General features: G+C 42.2%; 4 protein-coding genes across 7 annotated transcripts; 3 read left to right on the plus strand and 1 right to left on the minus strand.

Moving 5' to 3' along the window:
• Positions 1 to 41: 41 nt before the first annotated feature.
• LOC130689619 (uncharacterized) lies at positions 42 to 1,377 on the plus strand. Of its 3 annotated transcripts, none has more exons than XM_057512577.2 (5): positions 42 to 197; positions 273 to 357; positions 433 to 483; positions 539 to 742; positions 833 to 1,377. In XM_057512577.2, exons 1-4 carry the CDS (start codon positions 189 to 191, stop codon positions 718 to 720), a joined length of 327 nt encoding a protein of 108 aa, XP_057368560.1. In that variant the 5' UTR covers positions 42 to 188; the 3' UTR covers positions 721 to 742; positions 833 to 1,377. The 3 variants fall into 3 exon arrangements, 2 of the variants coding, with proteins under 2 accessions (XP_057368560.1, XP_057368558.1); XR_009000759.2 differs by having other exon boundaries at positions 43 to 197; positions 539 to 905; positions 989 to 1,375; XM_057512575.2 differs by having other exon boundaries at positions 43 to 197; positions 539 to 1,377.
• Positions 1,378 to 2,890: 1,513 nt separating this feature from the next.
• On the plus strand, positions 2,891 to 5,214 carry LOC130689561 (collagen alpha-1(III) chain-like). Of its 2 annotated transcripts, XM_057512504.2 has the most exons (6): positions 2,891 to 2,972; positions 3,056 to 3,121; positions 3,187 to 3,349; positions 3,389 to 3,524; positions 3,600 to 4,411; positions 4,475 to 5,214. In XM_057512504.2, the coding sequence occupies exons 2-6, from the start codon at positions 3,110 to 3,112 to the stop codon at positions 5,002 to 5,004; spliced, it is 1,653 nt and encodes a 550-aa protein (XP_057368487.1). In that variant the 5' UTR covers positions 2,891 to 2,972; positions 3,056 to 3,109; the 3' UTR covers positions 5,005 to 5,214. The 2 variants fall into 2 exon arrangements, with proteins under 2 accessions (XP_057368487.1, XP_057368486.1); XM_057512503.2 differs by having other exon boundaries at positions 3,187 to 3,524.
• Positions 5,215 to 5,265: 51 nt separating this feature from the next.
• On the minus strand, positions 5,266 to 5,968 carry LOC130689618 (uncharacterized). The gene is made up of 3 exons (XM_057512574.1): positions 5,848 to 5,968; positions 5,693 to 5,780; positions 5,266 to 5,603 (listed from the first exon to the last, which is right to left on the minus strand). Exons 1-3 carry the CDS (start codon positions 5,929 to 5,931, stop codon positions 5,386 to 5,388), a joined length of 390 nt encoding a protein of 129 aa, XP_057368557.1. The 5' UTR covers positions 5,932 to 5,968; the 3' UTR covers positions 5,266 to 5,385.
• A 1,537-nt stretch (positions 5,969 to 7,505) lies between these two features.
• Positions 7,506 to 12,992, plus strand: LOC130689568 (DNA nucleotidylexotransferase-like). The gene is made up of 12 exons (XM_057512512.2): positions 7,506 to 7,705; positions 7,766 to 7,894; positions 7,961 to 8,147; positions 8,285 to 8,419; positions 8,488 to 8,610; positions 8,689 to 8,821; positions 8,897 to 9,029; positions 9,110 to 9,387; positions 9,449 to 9,660; positions 9,761 to 12,434; positions 12,507 to 12,684; positions 12,747 to 12,992. The coding sequence occupies exons 1-10, from the start codon at positions 7,506 to 7,508 to the stop codon at positions 9,845 to 9,847; spliced, it is 1,617 nt and encodes a 538-aa protein (XP_057368495.1). The 3' UTR covers positions 9,848 to 12,434; positions 12,507 to 12,684; positions 12,747 to 12,992.
• The last annotated feature ends 45 nt before the right edge of the window (positions 12,993 to 13,037 follow it).

The following is a 13,037-nucleotide window of genomic DNA, read 5'->3' on the forward strand; positions in this document are numbered from 1 at the left end:
TCCTAGGGGGAAGAAAGAAAAAAAAGTGACAAAAGGAAATGCTTATGAGTAAAATATGAACGTTTGCGAATTTTCCTTTCCTATTAAAATGGGTGCAACACCTGGTGGTATTTATAACCGCTGCGTAGAACGAGCTGAACAGCAGTTGAACACCGTCTTCGGTGCTGGATTGTATAGTCCGATTGAACATGCAAAAGGTGGAACAAAAGAATTGTCATTTTAATTTAATAGAATTAATAATTGATTTGATTTAAACTTCCGTCTTTATACAGATTACATTACCGGTCGTGTGCTTCTTGCTGTTGGTCTTGATTCAATGCAGTGTCGACGCAAGTAAGGCCACGAAACAAGACAAAGGCGAGTTTTCAAGATTTATCTAATCAAATTTTTTGAAGAGCAATTTAATGTAAACGATGGATCTCTATGAATCAGGAATCGATTTTAGTAAGACCTATGACGGAGAAGACAATGAAAATGGAAAAGGTTAGTCAAAATCACAAGCAAGAATACAACGCATTGCTAAATCGATTATGATTAGGTCAGCGTCAGAAAATTCATCACGAGAAACTCGTAATTGGAGGACGCAATGACAGTAACATTACCGATGGAATCAGCTCTTTCCAATCACGAACAGGTGTTCCGTTACAAACACCTTATTCCCCACAAGGAGGTGGATCCGGTGGGTATGGAGGATCGATAGGAAATGACGATGTTGTTTAAATCTTTCAGATGCTACTGTCCGGTACTGAACTTTTCCAGTAGTTGTTCTTCGTAAATATTTCTGTTTACAAATCGTAAGAATTGAAATTATCATTTTTGTTATTATTAAAAGAGAACTATTCAAACACAGTCGTCTACTTTCTTTGTAAAAGCTGTGATTTTTCATCATCCGCAACCGAATAAAGGTATGGCTGTGATTATAGTTAACATGTTCTGGATCCTTACAGAAATAAGGATTTGCGATAGGATTTTTTTTTGTTTTATGTAGGACAAGAAGTAACCTCAAATTATTTACCTTCGTGTTTAAACAACCTATGCCGATCGAATTCATCTCCACAGCTCCATTGTATTACAGTCGGCTTTCTTGCATTCACACGTATGCAAATTGGATTGTCATCTTGTTTACTTTAAGCACGGTCCTCATTTTGATGTACCGTGCAAACCCGTTCCACTTTTATGATAAAGAAAGATGTAATATGACATCGCACCTTCTCTTTCGTTACGCAGCATCCTTAAACTTCGTGTTAGTTCAACACCGTATCTAAAAAGGGGGCAGGTGTAAATGTGCATGATCGAATAGCCTCTTCTTCGGCTTGCTGCAAAGAGAAGAACGAGATTGAGAGAAAGTTTGAATGTACAAGTAAAAAAAAAAAAGGAAAATACCCTGAGAGCCTTGCCCCTGTTTAGTTTCTTTTCTTCACACTTTTGGTCGTGTGTATACGTATCAAACTAAACAATTGTGGTACTTAAACGTCATGGTTTTAGCATTGGTCGTTGCTCAGATGGAAAGACGAGCATCCAGGTGATTGCAATCGCTAGCTAATAAGAGAAAACCAAGTACATTCCAATTTATGTCATAAAAATGAGATTAAGTTACCAGCAAGGGAATCTGTAATCACGCAAATCACAAATAGATGTGGACCCACAGAAGGATGTTTCCAATCTGTTGCTGTCGATGAATAAAAGAATCTTTCGTGATGTGAACGCTTCCCACACGAAAAACGACGAAAACACCTTTCCAGATCTTGGCAAAAAAGGACAGCAGGTCGGCCATGTTTACCGCCCACCTTGACGACTGGAGGCGATAACGTGCATAGGTAAAACTCGCATTGCCGAACCCAATTTTTGAGGTAATGACAACGGGTGACGAAGATCCTTAGGCTAAGGATCTGCACAGGGATGATAAACCTTAAAAAAAATTCAATTATTGGCAGGAAACTTGTTTTACAATTAACGAAAACAAGTTTAGAAAAACACGCACGTAATTTGTGGAAAGTAACCGCAAAAGCCCCTTTTGTGCAACACATTTGTGAACATGTCATTTTAGAGAGTAAAGAATGTCATGCATGTCTGATGTCCAGCTGAGTTGACGAGGCAATTTAAAGGAACCCCCTTCAAAAAAAAAAAGAGAAGACAGATGTCGAGTCATGTAACTAATGTTTACGTAGCGAAATGAGGTGTTTCGCTGTGGTCTTCTTTTGGTTATTCATGTCCACACTTTTATTGTTATTTGGCTGTTAACTCATTTACGATTTCACTTTCGCATACTTTGCAGTCGTAAATATTGCGTTCACCTAGAGATATTAAATTGCATAATCTTGCTCTGGCAGTGCATACATCCTTGAGTTGTTCATGAACTAAATATTTCAAAGCTCTTTCAAACAGTGAAGGATGCAATCGGTATCACGGAACGTCAAAACTCGAAAGCGTGTGAATCCTTGTAACTAAATGATTTAATGCTATAAGCAAAATGAGGACAAATGTTCTTCCAAATAGTTCCATAAAATGAAAAGGCATGAGGTTTAAATCTGTTTTCTTCAGAATTACCCCACCAACCGAGAAAATGATAATTTTAATGCAAACTGGAATTGCGACGGACAATGAAAAGCACGTGTCATGTTTTGTTCTTCATTTACCATAGCGTTACATCTCGTCAGTCCCGAACAGCAATTCAAAGAAAAAGTGAAACTGTGTCAATTGTCCATTTCAAAAGATTCGCTTAGTCTTTATCCTATTGCGTTTACACTTTCTTTCCTCTCACTCACATTCACTCTCGCAGCACATTTCTCTCTCTATCAAAGTGTGCGTCTAACTACAGAGCTCTTCGTCTTCAACCCTGCGGCTTGAGTTACGCGACGTTCTTTTTCTTTCACATTCACCGGACCCAACCATCAGCTTAAAAGGCAAGCGTCCAGCCGTCTTCAATCAGCAGTGTTCAGTCTCTTCTGTATTGAGATACACCTCCCCAAAAGGTAGATATTAAAGTCATAACTTTCATGTCATCTTTAACTTTAAACGCCCACCGTTCATTTCTTTCGATTGGTTACACTTACAGACTTTACAGCTGCTAATTGATCGACTGCCTTTTAACTTCTAAGACGCAACAGCCATGAAGGCAGTAGTAAGTTTTAATATTTTAAGTCACCTAATTTGCATCAGACACTCACGTATTCTAATGTGTTTAAGATTATCCTACCGTTTTTGGTTGCGACTGCTTTTGCTGCTCCGCAATACGGGGCTACCCAGCAATATGGACCTGCTCCACAAGCGGTTGAGGTGTCTCCTCAGGTGTCACTTGAACAATGGGGAACACAGACTTCGGGAGCGTTTGCTTCTGCTAACTTTGAGCCTGCTCAGCATCACGTCCAGGCAGCTGCTCACTTTGAACCTGCTCAGCATCACGTCCAGGCAGCTGCTCACGCTTCCACTGGATCATGGGGAGGATCTCCGTCATCCTCAAATCTCCAAATCCGCCCTAGGCCTCAAATGGAAGAAATCCAAAGACAATGGGAACAGTTCATCGAGTAAGTGATTTCAAATGAAATTATTTGAGGCACAAGATTTAACTGGATTAAATATGCAATTTGCAAAAAAAACAGGTACCTGCCGTGGCTGAAGGGAGCTGCTGGTCCACCAGGCCCACCTGGACCTGCCGGTGCTGCTGGTGCCCAAGGAGGTGGTTATGGTGGGGGCCAAAGCCAACCAACAGTTGTGGCTGGACCTCCTGGTCCGCCTGGTGCACCAGGACCTGCTGGACCTAAAGGAGATTCTGGAAATCCAGGCACTCCAGGTGGACCGGGACCCCAAGGTCCCGCAGGACTCAATGGTGCTCCAGGTGCACCAGGACCAGCTGGCGAACGTGGTTCGAACGGAGCTCCAGGAGCCCCAGGAGGACCTGGATTTCCTGGAGCTAAGGGAGCTCCTGGAAATAATGGAGCTCCTGGTCTCAATGGAGCTCCAGGAACACCAGGCAGAGACGGTAACAATGGAGCCCCAGGAGCTCCAGGACCGAAAGGTGAAACAGGCGCACCAGGCCAAACGTCGACTTCAAATAGCGCTGGACCAGCCGGACCCCCAGGTTCCCCTGGTAGAGATGGAGCTCCTGGCACTCCTGGTAGACCTGGACCCCAAGGTCCTGTAGGCCCAGCCGGAGCACTTGGACCTGCTGGTTCTCCTGGCACCAGTGGTTTCCCTGGAACTCCTGGTCCTAAAGGCGAAGCTGGAACTCCCGGCTCCCCCGGAGGCCCTGGCAATGATGGACGTCCAGGCGCACCCGGCTCTCCGGGCCCTGCTGGACCTGCGGGACCGGTCGGACCCCCCGGCGGTAACGGCGGACCAGGCAAAGACGGTCTGCCAGGCAGACCAGGTGCTCCAGGAAAAGACGGATTCCCCGGCGGTCCTGGATCACCAGGTAACTGAACTATTTTCATCCATTGCATTTGATTTGTACTCATACCTCAATTTCAAAATGTAGGTGGACCCGGACAACCCGGCCAACCTGGCAAGGATGGTTTCAATGGAGCGCCAGGAGCTCCAGGAGCACCTGGTAATTTAGGACCTGCAGGACAACAAGGTAAACCTGGTGCTCCAGGATCACCTGGTGGTCCCGGCGGACCTGGACCAGCTGGACCTGCTGGAGGCCCAGGACCTCAGGGTCAACCTGGTGCACCAGGTTTCCCTGGTGGACCCGGCCCTGCTGGACCTCAAGGAGCACCGGGACCCCAAGGACCAATTGGTCCTCAGGGAGGACCAGGCTCTCCCGGTGCACCCGGACCTGCTGGCCCCGCTGGAGCTACTGGATCAGCTGGAACTTCTACCTCAATTCAATCCCCAGCATATGAGGTCCCGGCCCACCATACTGGTCACCAACAGGCCCCAGCTGCACAACCATCTTATCAAGAGAGCACACAGCCACCATTTTGGGCCGCCCCGACTCGACCATCTTGGTCTACTCCGCCTCAGCCTTCATTCCCGGCACCGCAATCCGCCTACGGAAGACGATAAATCACGGATTATTAGTACTATTTAACTGAAGGTCACGCAGAGTTTGTACACTTGTGTACATTCAAATGGTTACCTTCTTGGCAGATAAAGAAAACTATATGGATTTTCATTCTATGCATTCCTCACACCATAGCTCGCACTACTACTATTTCACTTCAACATACTGTAAACTGCTTTTAAATACACAAATGTACAGTATCCTGAGAAAAACAGTCAATAATGTCAGCCGTTTATTCATAACAGTTTATGTTGATGGGATTTTAGAACTCAGAGTGAAATGGTGCTATGAAGAGAAACAAATAACTTTCGTACAATCATCAAGCTTTTTTCAGCTAGGGGGCAACCACAACAACATTGACACAAGCGGTAAAGAAAAAGACATTACCGTCTACCATATCCGCCCGTTCCATAAAGGTAATAGCAGTGCGCTCTGCAGGCACGCCACGCCGACAGGTATTCGATGACAATATTGCAAGCATTAAGGCAAGCTATTCGACGCTCCGAAAAACTTAAACGACGAGGGGTGACGGGTTGATCGACAGCATGGTTGACTTCGCCTTCTTCAACTTGATCAGTAGTTGTTGTCTCCATTGGTGTAGCTGAAACCAAGTGACAAATGTTGAGAGCAATGTAAATTATGGCATTCAGTAGATAATGATCCACTAAGCAATTTTAATATGATGCTTACTGTTTCCATTGTCTCGTTCAACATGGATACTGTTAACCGTGGCGAAAGCTCCAAGCAAGTGAATCACAAATACAACCGCAAAAATCAACTTAGTGGAAAGAACATTCTATTAGCACATATTTGGCATACGAAACGTAAAATTAAAAAGAACTTACAATTATACAAGACGAAATATGCATTTTCAGCTGCTGAGTTGTCTGGTGTTTTCTCCACTTTTTAGATGACTCATCTTTCTCCATGATATTTGCTACTTTTATAGGTACTCGTCTGAATCGACACAAGCTTTAGCAATGTGTTAGTAACTAGTCAAACAAAAAAGCTTAGTGACGTACGTAATTGATACATTACGAAAAATGAACACATGCTAGTTGAACAGGTGCAGTCGATTTTCAGGCGGATGTTGTCGAAGCAAATGGCGACCGAGCCGGTTGGTTTCTAAATTAATAAAACACCGTGGGACCAAATGAAATGGCACTTTAAACCGATGCTATTAATGAGAGGAGTCACTGATTGTACACGTCACCGACTGCACACTTTGCACAGCAATCGTAGTATGCTGGCTGTAATACCAAATTGGAACGGCTTTGTCCTGAATGTTAAGGGGGGACCTATTCCGCCATCTTTTTCATTTTTCACATCCATTTTGCTTAATAAAGGCAGATAAACGGTTGTATATTGCAAGACGTAGAATGCCGAATTTTTGTCCAACGGTAAGTTTATCGATTATTGGAAGAAATACAATTCTTTGGTGACTTCCAATAGTTTATGCCACGCAGATAAAGTTTAATACACGACATGCTCGTTGACGTGTGCTGTATGCCCAATACAATGGCTGACTGGTGACGTCATCGACTAAAGCCAATTGCCACAGCGTTGACCCGTACGCTTTACTTGAGGAAGTTGTTGCCTATCCACTAGAGCTTCTATTTATTAATGGCATTATTTAAAAAAAAAACAGATCTTTGATGGACAAGACTTTTTAAAATATATTTTTAATTAATTTAACTAGTTGTTTATTTTTAACAGTTTTGGCAACGTGATACCTTAAACGTTGTCAGCCATTGAAATTAAAATTGATTTATTGCAGTCGCGCCAAATGTTAAGTAAGGGCAGTCGGCAACGTCTGCGTTCACACCGTCCTTTCCTGCTCTCTGAACGACATGCACCTGTGCGATTTCTTCTGGATCAAATTGTTGCCGCCAATATCCTCACAATCCTACAATATTTAACAGAGGTAAATATACCAATTCGACTAATTAATTTCCCATGTGTTTGTCCATTCAAGTTATCCTAGAGACAATTCGTATCACAAATTTCCATATAGGTCATGTCTATGGTTTAGCTAGTGACGTTATGGATTCCGTCCATGAAGCTCTGTTAGAAAAATAATTTCTTTAAAAGTAGAAACAATCTCACTCACTTCTTTTACATCCCATACTTTCTCAAACGTCTGTACATTAATTATCCAGAATTTTTAACAGTCGTTCAAAGTTGTAAGCAAATTGTACGTGTGCCATTGCAAAATTAGCATAGATGAACTTTTCCACGTGTGTGAAAATGGATGTACGATGGAATGGCCAACAGTTTTTGTTAGGTTAAATGGGTGGTGAAGTGCTTAGTTTCCTCTGAAAACGAAAAGTTGAATTGAATTTGTATCTTGGTTTCGTAGTGCTTGCCTAGATGGCGTTTTTCTTGGAATTTACGTCCCACATGTGCAGTCACATAAAAACAATGTGAAATCCGACGATTCAAAGTTATAGCGTTTCTCCTACTTTGCGTTTGCACCGTTAAATTCATCCTTTTCAAAGACAGTATGTCCCTTTCACCCTCAATCAAAAAGAGAAAACAGCATGATGATGCGAATGGTCAAGCGGAAAAGATTTTTCCCGCCAAAAGCCCTGAATCGAAACCTATAATTATTTACATACATCCAGAGGGTATTGGACCTAAAAGATTGGATATCATGAAGCGTTCCGCCATAAAGAATGGATTTCAGTTATCGAATGCTATGACGTGATAAAAACTTCATTTAACGTAGTCATGATGTATCTTAATTAAGGTTAATTTTCAAAGGGCTGATGTGACTCACATCGTATCAGAACTACAATCTAAAGAGGATGTTTGGAACAGTAAAGAACTTAAGAAAATCAGAAACTGGAATGGTTATATTGTGGAATCACAATGGCTTGTTGAATGTTCGAAGTTAGAATGCTACAATTAAATGAAATAAAGCTATGAAAGGTATTGCTAAAGACTTTTTCTTCACAGGTTTAATTCTCTGGTATCAGTGACTGGCTATCTTCTCCCATCGCTGCCCACTTCTGAATCAATATCAGTTAATATCCCACAAGAAGAAACATCGTTGTATCCAGACCCAAACTTTGATTTGAGCAAGTTCAATGAATGTGTTGCTGAAAGAAGAGCTGTACTAGACCACCAGAACAAGGATATAGCAGTAAGCACACTTTACAATAGCTCATTTTATTTATAACATAGTACTTCAGATGTCTCCGTGATTTTCATGTTCACAACTACCTGCAAGATGTACGAAACATAATGGGTTATTCTATTGTATTTCCAATGATATTACAGGAAGCACTTGATTTACTAAGGGAATATTGGTCACTATGTCATCAAACTGTTACCGACGAGCGACGTGCGCTTGCTTTTGCACGAGCAGCGGCAGCAGTAAAATGCTTGCCTTTCCGAGTGACAAACCCACGTCAGGTAAAGAAACTGAAAATCTCTAACATATCTGCATCCCTAACTTTAACTTCTAATTTTGATTGAAACAGTTAAAAGGAATAAAAGACCTTGGTGATGGCCATGCATTGCGCGTCGCTACACAGATCGTTGAATCTGGGCACAGCCAGGAAGTGGAGGAAAAGAGAAACGACAAGAAATTTCTTTCCTTTCAAGTTTGTGCATTTCGTAACTATTGCTATTGCAACTATTGCATTGTCTCGTTTTTATTTCTTTTCTTTTCATTTTCTCAGATATTTTGTAAAGTCTTTGGAGTAGGTCCTTCTATTGCCAAGAAATGGTATGCTATGGGTCTACGCACGGCTGAAGACGTAAAAAAACGCTTTGATCAGTTGGATGTCAGCAAAGATAATATGATTTCATACGGTACTCTTCCCTAAAATTAATCCCGACTTCAACCCAACGTTTACAAATGATAATTATTAATTTCCTTTCGTAAAGGAGTGGCTTTCTACGACGATTTGAATCAACCGCTGCTGTTGGCAGAAGCAGAGAACACATACAAGCACATCACAGCCTTAGCTCAACGTATCTTACCATCAGTCGTGACTAGCATGAATGGAGGATTTCGCCGGTAAGACGATTAATTCTTGCCTAAAGTGACATGAAAGCTAAGGATGATGTTCAAATAAATAATGATGGGTGTTATTTTAGAGGGAAATCTAGTGGTCACGACTTGGACGTGCTGTTTTCGTATCCAGAGCGTGAGCATAATGACCACGGTTTAATTGCAACCGTTCGGGACGAACTGGACAAAAAAGGTCTGGTCGTTTGGTCACGGTCTTCGCGCGCAGACGGGCCGAAAGGTGCTGAAATCGATTCCAGTCCACTTCCTGCTGGAGCAGCAAAAGACCATTTACTACAGATCATGATTATTTTGAAGTATCCGCTTGATGATCGTTTCGACCAGCTTGAACGACGCGACTTTTCAAGTATACTACTATATTTAGTTTATGACGTTCTTGTGCCACATATTGTCTGTTTCCTTGTTAGCCGAAAAGAATCTAGGGCCTTTCCAGTTGGTGGATTCAGCTCGCCCTTGGCGAGCAATACGGGTGGATTTAGTTGGCTCAAGAACTGCACAGTATCCCTATGCTCAGATAGGATGGACCGGCAATAAACAGTACAACCGCTGCCTGCGCCAGTACGCGAAAGATGCCCTCAACTACTCCCTGAGCAGCACTGGTCTTTATGACAAGCGACAGGTGGGCCAATCTTTTATATTCATAGCCCCGCGTCATAAGTCTAGGAACGGATACATGCGAGAGTCATGTCTAATCAGCAATTCTTGGTAACGATTCACAGCACCGTTGGCTACCTGCTCAAACAGAGCGAGACGTTTTCGATCATCTGAAGCTGAGCTATCGCGAGCCTTGGGAACGCAATTTTTAAAGGCTGTGTTTTCTTATCGGCCTAAAAGAACCAGAAGCACATGTGCCTATATCAATGAGAAAGTTCTCATTGTTGTATGGATCTCAGGTTTCCCCTAGAAATTTTTACAATGTTTCCGATTCAGAAAAAAAAATTTTCTTACTGTCAATGACCCCATTTTACGCTTGCGAGCAGATGTACGCCAGTTTTGCATTGATAGAACGGTCTTTCGAGCCCCATTCCACACTAGTCTTTTAGATCGCGCGTCTTTTTTTAAATTCAGACCGTGAAAGCTGGGTCTTATAGAAATGATTTCAAATGGCCGCCTCAAGATGCGATGGCTTTCTCCTCGAACCGTTTCGATAGTCTCGACTATCCAATTATTACTTAATGTGCGTGCGTCTAGTTCCCAAAGTGGGGTTCGGCGACACACGCATGTTTCAACATCACTAAAATTTAATGTTACCTGCACTATAACTTCCTCAATTGCAGGTCCATTTTCTCTTTCCCGTTGGTCCTTTTTTTTTCGCTCTTCTGCTCGTAACTATTATGTTGATTACTATCCACTTCCCCAATCTGAATTACCTTTTTTTTGCGGCGCTTATTAAAAAAGTAACAAAGCCTTTCACGTCGTGAGCAGCAACGAGCAGTAGGGAGGGGATTGCGAAAAAAAAGCACAGTTGCAATAATTTTTGGATTGTTTTCGGGTTTGTTGAGTAAGTTAACTACGTCTCCTTCCGCTCCATGCAACGGTTTTTGGCAGAACACCCTGAATTCTGTACGACCGCTCGTGTCCCGTAATGGGGCGATACACGGCACGGTAGGGCACCTGAAGGGCAACATAATCTTTTCCTCGAGGCGGAACAACCGAAAAATTGGCGGCTTTTAGAGTCTGGTTGATGCATTTAACCGTGACCTTTATGTAGAACAGACAAATGTAGACGCAGTGACGTTGTCCTTTAGCCCGTGATTAGTCCCAATCCGAAATTAGCATGTGTTGAATGGAATTTTTTTTCCTCCCTTCCATGGAGCGCCAAGTCGCTTTTCATCAGTTTAATTTTTTTATTTTTAACGTCGGTGTTGATTACGCGGATTGTTTGTGCGTGATGGAAAGTCTGAGAATGACAAATGGCTGGAGGGACGTCGCTTAAATCTCGAGCTGTTATTTATCCTTGCGGATGTAAAACGTGTGTGAGAACAACGAGGAAGAAATATGGCGGTCCCGACCTGAAATAGCATACGTACCTTCTTTTCTCGTTAAAAAAACGAACGGACGATTGTCGCATATTTTCCTCTTTGTTCGTTACACGGGCGGGCGAAATGTGTGTCGCTCGTCGTCACCGTTCTGGCCGTCTGACTTTCCGAGTAACGCGTGCATCAACTATTATTATTAAGTACTGTCCGTTTTCTCCTTTAAAAAATCGGTCCCGTCATAAACATGGTTTTTTTTTTGTGTGTGTTTCTTTTTATTCTTATCGTAGGATTATTTATAGCGATTATTTACCTCGTTCTGATTCAGAGAAGAAGAAAGACGATTTCTTTTTCACCTGTTTAGTGCGTGTTTTTCTTTTTTAAACTGTCCGATAAAGCCGCGTAAGTGGGTGGTGAATAGTTGGGGCAGAGCCTTATATTTCTTATGTGATGCGAAACGACACAGTTCCCGCTTTTTCTTGTTTTAAATCATTTCTTCTATTTTTAAGAAAATGAGATTTCGTTCCATTTCCATGTTTTTTTTTCTTATTTTCTAATAATTAAAAATTAAAACCGGTTATGATATTCGATCGGTTTGGCGAACCATATTCGAACGCTTCTATCTTATGTAACGCAGATGAAGTGGCACAATTGGCCGCTAGGATATGTATCGTCCCTTTCGGCCCCACTTAGCGTGTCGTCTTTTTAACCGCAATCTTTTTTTTTTTTACATCAACACGGGAGGCGGAGAAAACAAAAGGAAAACTAAGAACGAAAAAAAAACAACAAATGTTTTGAATTTTTAATAAAGCCCGTTACACACACATGAGGGGGGGAGGGGACGCTCGAGGATGTGGAGCAAGGTACTCGAGTTTTGCGTGCTCTCAAGTCTTTTATATTTCTCTCGTTCGCACGATCGGTATTTTGGCCGGTTGAACTTTACAAAACAAAAGAGGGACGAAAGCGTGAACATCTTTCGGAACTGGCGAAAAAGAAATGTAATAAACTGCTGCAAAAATTGGCAGAGTGCATTGTACTTTGAGGGAAATAAAGAAAAAGACCCGCTGACTTTGTACATACACACACACACACGCGAGAGGTGATGGTCGTGCGTTCGATGTTTTGCGGTAAAGAAAAAGTCATAAATAATGGACTAGGAAAAAGAATAAAGGAACGAAACGAGAACAGCCGTCGCCCTAATGACCTGAACCGTCTGAGCACTAAGCAAAACAATTCTGCCCCAACATGAAAACTGAGAAGGAAATGAAAAAAAAAAAAAAAAAAATCAGATGAACTTGCACCAGCCGTGTTATTTCTATCGTACACGAAAAAAGACTTTGCAAAGGAGACTGAAGACCTTATTTTAAACGAAGGATAACGGAGCACTCGATCGACCTGCACCTAAATACCATGTCGCGTAATAATTTTGAAGACATTTTTTTTTATACATAATGTTTGTCGCATAATTTTTTTTTTTCTGTTTTAATAGCGAAGAAGAATCGTGTACTAATAGGAATACGTATCAAATGACGTGTGTCAAGTAGCCAAAGCTAAAAGAAAAGGTTGGCAACGATGTATTGGGGCTGCAATGTGAGTGACCGACCCGACAGCTCTGGACCAACTACCACCATAGCTGAAGATGTGTGTGTGCTCTGCCGACATTGAAGGTATAAACAATATGTTGGAAAGGTGTACTGCTATAATTTTTTTTTTTTTTTTTTTTTTTCAGTAAAAATAAGTAAAGAGGAGGGAGGCGGGAGAAAGCGCAAATGCGGTTTGTTAGTCCCGAAGCAAAAGGGTGGAGGGAGGGGGCAGTAGGCGGACCGATGCGCTTTGGCGCAAAAGTAGGCTAAAGTCTACGAAAGAAACAAAGACACTGAAGAAGTACATACCTAAATAGAAGGAAGGTGTAGCGGACAAAAAAGCGGTGAATTTTTTTTTTTTTTTTTTATTATTCTCCTCCCCGTTCAATTTGTACGCAAAAGGGTAGCGCTAACCAAAAGTGCTGGGCCTGTACTCG

This window comes from Daphnia carinata, chromosome 6 (genome assembly GCF_022539665.2).
Source record: "Daphnia carinata strain CSIRO-1 chromosome 6, CSIRO_AGI_Dcar_HiC_V3, whole genome shotgun sequence".
In the NCBI taxonomy this organism is placed as follows: domain Eukaryota; kingdom Metazoa; phylum Arthropoda; class Branchiopoda; order Diplostraca; family Daphniidae; genus Daphnia; species Daphnia carinata.

What these genes read in the sequence shown, in the direction of transcription:
- LOC130689619 (XM_057512577.2), top strand. An exon ending in GGCCACGAAACAAGACAAAG is followed by an intron (nt 358 to 432) that starts GCGAGTTTTCAA and finishes TCTATGAATCAG; the next exon opens with GAATCGATTTTAGTAAGACC. An exon ending in AGACAATGAAAATGGAAAAG is followed by an intron (nt 484 to 538) that starts GTTAGTCAAAAT and finishes GATTATGATTAG; the next exon opens with GTCAGCGTCAGAAAATTCAT.
- LOC130689561 (XM_057512503.2), top strand. An exon ending in CAATGGGAACAGTTCATCGA is followed by an intron (nt 3,525 to 3,599) that starts GTAAGTGATTTC and finishes CAAAAAAAACAG; the next exon opens with GTACCTGCCGTGGCTGAAGG. An exon ending in CGGCGGTCCTGGATCACCAG is followed by an intron (nt 4,412 to 4,474) that starts GTAACTGAACTA and finishes TTCAAAATGTAG; the next exon opens with GTGGACCCGGACAACCCGGC.
- LOC130689618 (XM_057512574.1), bottom strand. Translation starts at nt 5,931, where the DNA reads ATGGAGAAAGATGAGTCATCTAAAAAGTGGAGAAAACACCAGACAACT. An exon ending in ATATTTCGTCTTGTATAATT is followed by an intron (nt 5,781 to 5,847) that starts GTAAGTTCTTTT and finishes CTTTCCACTAAG; the next exon opens with TTGATTTTTGCGGTTGTATT. An exon ending in TGAACGAGACAATGGAAACA is followed by an intron (nt 5,604 to 5,692) that starts GTAAGCATCATA and finishes ACTTGGTTTCAG; the next exon opens with CTACACCAATGGAGACAACA.
- LOC130689568 (XM_057512512.2), top strand. Translation starts at nt 7,506, where the DNA reads ATGTCCCTTTCACCCTCAATCAAAAAGAGAAAACAGCATGATGATGCG. An exon ending in CAGTTATCGAATGCTATGAC is followed by an intron (nt 7,706 to 7,765) that starts GTGATAAAAACT and finishes TAATTTTCAAAG; the next exon opens with GGCTGATGTGACTCACATCG. An exon ending in GAGTGACAAACCCACGTCAG is followed by an intron (nt 8,420 to 8,487) that starts GTAAAGAAACTG and finishes TGATTGAAACAG; the next exon opens with TTAAAAGGAATAAAAGACCT.